General features: G+C 40.1%; 1 protein-coding gene across 1 annotated transcript in view; it reads left to right on the top strand.

The window, feature by feature from the left end:
- Window positions 1-5,040, top strand: part of LOC105533677 (ubiquitin carboxyl-terminal hydrolase 13) — a gene marked incomplete at its 5' end in the record, with an annotated part of 75,064 nt that overhangs the window by 31,654 nt on the left and 38,370 nt on the right. Inside the window, 2 exons of the mRNA XM_011972170.1 lie at window positions 1,944-2,032; window positions 4,461-4,583. Of these exons, the coding sequence (XP_011827560.1) occupies window positions 1,944-2,032; window positions 4,461-4,583 (212 nt within the window). The remainder of the gene's footprint in view (window positions 1-1,943; window positions 2,033-4,460; window positions 4,584-5,040) is intronic.

Raw genomic sequence — 5,040 nt, 5'->3', positions numbered from 1 at the left:
AATTATATATATAAAATACAAGATGGAAGTTGTTTTTTGGTGCAGTTGAGGACTTGGTGACATTTAAATAAGAATAATGTTTATTACTGCTTCTCAGAAGATAGAAAAACCTAATTAGAGATAATATATAATTTCTGAAGAGTGAGCCTGGCTAATAGTAGATCAGTTGCTTGGGATGATAAAGCTCCTATTTTCTGAGCGTCTTTATATTACTGCCTTTATTCTTCTACCAACTTTGTAATGGAGAATTTGAGATACAGGAAATTTAAGTAACTTGCCTGGGGGTAAAATACAGATAAGTGACAGTTCGATTCAGCATCCAAGGCTTTGTAGCTTCTAGCTCTTTCGTGACAAAATAATCATGCTAATTCCTTAGGTATATACAATACTTTCTAGTGTGCCAAGCGATTTCACATCATTTCATGAACCTTGCATGGCCTGGCAGGTAGACATGATTAGTAAGTCCATTTTGTAGATGGATCAGGGAGGGTCAGTGATTTGCCCAGATTTGGAGTGAATGAAGTGGCATTTTCAAGACCCACATCCACGTCGTTTGACTGTTTTTTGTCCCTTGTTCTGTCCCTGTGCTGTGCCTTTTCTCTGACACTAGGGGGCAGCAATACATTTGCATTAATTTTCTAAATTCTGGGAAGATGCGTTACAAGTAGAAGGCAGTGACTTAGATTTGAAAAGTGGAATAGGGGAGGATATTCTAGAATTTTTTATTTTAAAAGGTATCTGCGATACCTATCAACAGCTTATTTTCTTTTTTACATATACCTACCACACCTACATTGACTACAAACAAAAATGGTTGTTAAAAACAAGATAATAAACGTGGAGTGAATGAGCTTGAACTAGGGTATGAATTTGGTGTACAGGTTGAACAGTCTGTGTATAAAATTGCCAAATCCATGCCCAGGAAATTGAGCCTTTCTGAAAGTTTGAAGAGGATTCAAGATACTGGTAATGTGTATTAATTTTAAACTTCAAGGCCCAGATTCAGATATTTTGGATACTTATCCCATAATATGTCTACCGCTAGGATCCATGTGGCCATGGATTAGGTACCACAGTATTTTAATGAGGCCCTGGCATTTCCAATAGTCAACCTCAACCAAAGTTTCAGTAAGCCCTTCGTCTGCCAACTCTGTGCTATAAGACAGTGACTCTGTGTGGAAGTGGAAATGGAGGTGGGGGTGTTTCAGGATCACCTGGGGAGCCTTTTCAAACCCCACATACATGTACATCATACATGCATGCTATAAACAGTCAAAAATATGTCTACTAAATTCTAGCAAGGATTTCAGAAAAAATAAATGGTTGAAAAGCACTTTTCAGAAATATAAAACACCACAGCAAAGTAAAAGTAACAATTTTGAAACAGGTCCAAAAGCATTATTATTATTATTTTTTTTTGAGATGGAATCTCGCTGTGTTGCCCAGGCTGTGTTGCCCAGTGGCACGATCTTGGCTCACTGCAACCTTCGCCTCCGGGGTTCAAGTGATTCTTCTGCCTCAGCCTCCCGAGTGGGGATTACAGGCGTGGCCCTACCACGCCTGGCTAATTTTTGTATTTTTAGTAGAGACAGGGTTTCATCATGTTGACCAGGCTGGTCTTGAACTCCTGACCTCAGGTGATCCACCTACCTCGGTCTCCCAAAATGCTGGGATTATAGGTGTGAGCCACCGTGCCTGGCCAAAAGTATTCTTAAAGGATAACATCCTACGCTAAACATTTTCTTCTTGTGAAGAGGACAGGACAAATGAGCAGGGGAGAGCGAATGTGTGTCCTCTTATATGTCTGTGTTTGTGTGTTCCTCCTCTTCAGTTCAGCCGTTGGAATGGCCAGGTGTGCCTCAGACAAAGTTGATATGCTTTTTGAACTGTATTCACAATACTTACTGCCTTGTTTCATTGATATATCCCCTTGTGTTTCCCAGAACATCTCGCTTTGCTTCATTCCCTGAATACTTGGTAGTGCAGATAAAGAAGTTCACTTTTGGTCTTGACTGGGTTCCCAAAAAATTTGGTAGGTATCTTTTGCATGCTTTTGCTTAAAACATCAAATGAGCCATTTAAACAACATGGCATGTGAAAGAGCCCATGTAGTTGGCTGCCACAAACAGTTCCATTTCATTCTTCCATCATTCTCACCTTTCTGTTTTGAATCAGAGTATTCTGATTAGATAAGAACTGACAATACAAATTGCACCTGCTTACCCACTCCTCCAGTTATGGTTTCTGGAATGACCGAATTCTAAGAGTGTAAACAGAATCCTCACATTGTCAAATAAACAGTGCTTTCCAAACTTGAACGTGCATATGAATGACCTGGGATCTTGGTTAAAATGCAGATGCAGATTAGGCAGGTCTGGAGTGGGCCTGTGATTCTGTGTTTCTAACAGGCTCCCATGTGATGCTGCTGCTGCTGCTGCTGCTGTTGGTGCTGCTGGTCCACAGACCACACTTTGAGCAGCCAGTGGTTGAAGATGCTGTCTCCTCTTAGCATCTCTCCTCTGCCTCTGAGCAGGCAGGTGTGGCTAATGACATTCACTTAAATCATTCACTTAAATCATACATATATTATTAATAATAAAGTAGAAAAAGCCAGTTGCATTAGACAGTAAAACAAAAGGATGTGATTTTGGCTTCATGAGGTTTTCTTCATGCTAATTTTATAAGTTCCTGACCATTGTTAGAGGTTAATTTTTCAGACAATACATAAAAGCCTTTCTCCAGCATTATGATCTGATGCCAAGGGTGTTACTAGGTTGTCCTCAGTGGTGTGGAAGAATGTACAGTTTCTCAAGCAAGTACCTTGGACTATTTGCCAGACTTTTAAAGTTTTTATGTTTTTAAGTACTTAAGAAAAAAAAAAACCAACTAAATCTTATGCTGGTTAACTAAGCACTTGTCCAAAGGGGATAGGTAAAAAGGATGTAGAATCGGCTGGAGTGATTTCCTAGAGACCTCCAGCACTAACAGTTACACAGCACTTGTTTGTCATGGGAAATTGTGCTGGGCTGTTACTGATCCTGCAGGAGATCCTCCCTTTTCTTGGCGGAATAGTTTTGTGAGCAGGGGAAGACAAGAGGACAGGATGCTGACCACTCAGTTTTTCTTCCATGGACCTGAAAAGTAACTGAGAGAAAAAACTTCCTTGTTCTGAAGGCTTTGAATTGCCTTGGAGATAGTTTGCTTATTTTCTTTGTCCTTGGAATTTCTGTAAAGGAATACAACATTTGAATCCCATTTCATTGACTTGCTGAATTTTAAGGAACCTCAAAATTTTCTTTAATGAACCTGAATTTTTCTCTTAAGGAGCAGTTTTTCTGATTTTGTTGGTCAGTTTTTATGTTTGGTTTTGCTGCCTCCTGAAATTTAAATTTGCTTTTGTAAACTAAGCTCTGTTCTTTGGGTTGTTGTTTTAAAATAGGATTTATGTACCTGGTGTCATCACTGATTCTGGGGGCAGTACTTTCAGGTTGTTTGCTAGCCCAAAAGATGTATCCTGTACCAACATTTGAACCCATTTTCCATTATTGTCATCTGAATATGTGCGATACTAAATCTTGACAGGGTATCAGTCAGACAAATTTTGTATTTGAATAAGTCAACACAACAACGGAGTCAAGAAGTTAAGAAAAGTACTGTAAAGATAATACACTAGAGATTCAATTAATTTCTTTAAAACTTCATTATTTATTCAAAACCATATTTAGAATATCCATAGTACCCATCATGATCCGAGAATGGGTTGCATCGTCAAATGCGGTTGCAAACTCAAATGCCTAACAAGGACAGGGTAATAATCTAAATGAAGGAACTGGGCTGAGTATAGGAAGCTTGTAGCTAGCTAGCTTGGCCTTGCTTGGGTGTTCCCACGTTGAATAAAGAGATGAACTAGAAAAGCTACCATAAGAATCAGATTAGCACAAACATGATGCTCAGGGAGCAACAAGGAGCAGTGGGGTCTGTGTCAGACTAGCATTGCACCATTGTCTAGGGTAGAAACTGAAGATCAGCTCCAGATGGTTGTTACCATATGAGAATATGCTACAGCTTTATGCTTTTCAAAATAAGCTGGAAATCTGGATTTTACCTTACATCTTCTGATTTAAAATTTGGAGTTTGTTGTTCACACTTCTAAAATATCAAACAGATTGTGTCTGGGCCACACATGGTCTATGGGCTGCCAGTTTGTGACCTCAGGCTTAAATGATTTGCTCTTGTTTGGTGTGAAATCCTATCACCCACTGTATTTTCCCTGGGTTCTCCACTAATATCTGATTAGTCTTGATGAACCTGCTGGTCGAGCGACATATTCTAGGGAATTGAAAAACATCCCTTAGCTCTGTCTAGACACGTGCATGTAGAGTTATAGTGCTGGTATTATAATAAGCACATAATAAGTGATTATGGAGAGCCCAGTGGATATAATCTCTCTCATTTTGCAGATGTTTCTATTGATATGCCAGACCTACTTGATATCAACCATCTCCGAGCCAGGGGGTTACAGCCAGGAGAGGAGGAACTTCCAGACATCAGCCCCCCCATAGTCATTCCTGATGACTCAAAAGGTACCATCTCCTGCCAGGAGAATATGCTCTACCCTCCCACCCTGTTCTATAGGAACAGTCTCTTTCTTCCACCACTGTGTTGCTGCTACCACCACCACCCATTGGGGGTCTAGCTGCCTTGCTGTGATGTAACCCACCACCGACACACAGAAAGGGGGCATAGCTGCAATGGTAAACATAAAATAGACATTGTAAGAGGCACAGACCCATCATGTGTGGTCGAAATGGACAGTTTTTTTCTGTAGGCTCTTAGTCTAGGGAAGCTGTCATTCTTGGGAGTACCTTTGGACAACCTAAAGGGGAAATTGAACGGCGTGAGTTGGTTTTAAAAACTATGATGGCATCTTACCTCCCCAGCTTTGTTACTGCTTCATAGAAAGGAAGAGGTTTGAGTTTCTCTTTGACTCTGTGACCCTGTCACTGGTCATTGTTCAGAATACATAACTTTTTTTTTTTT

This window comes from Mandrillus leucophaeus, unplaced genomic scaffold (genome assembly GCF_000951045.1).
Source record: "Mandrillus leucophaeus isolate KB7577 unplaced genomic scaffold, Mleu.le_1.0 Scaffold1278, whole genome shotgun sequence".
NCBI classification, from domain to species: Eukaryota; Metazoa; Chordata; class Mammalia; order Primates; family Cercopithecidae; genus Mandrillus; species Mandrillus leucophaeus.
This window is presented reverse-complemented; position numbering and strand designations above follow the sequence as displayed.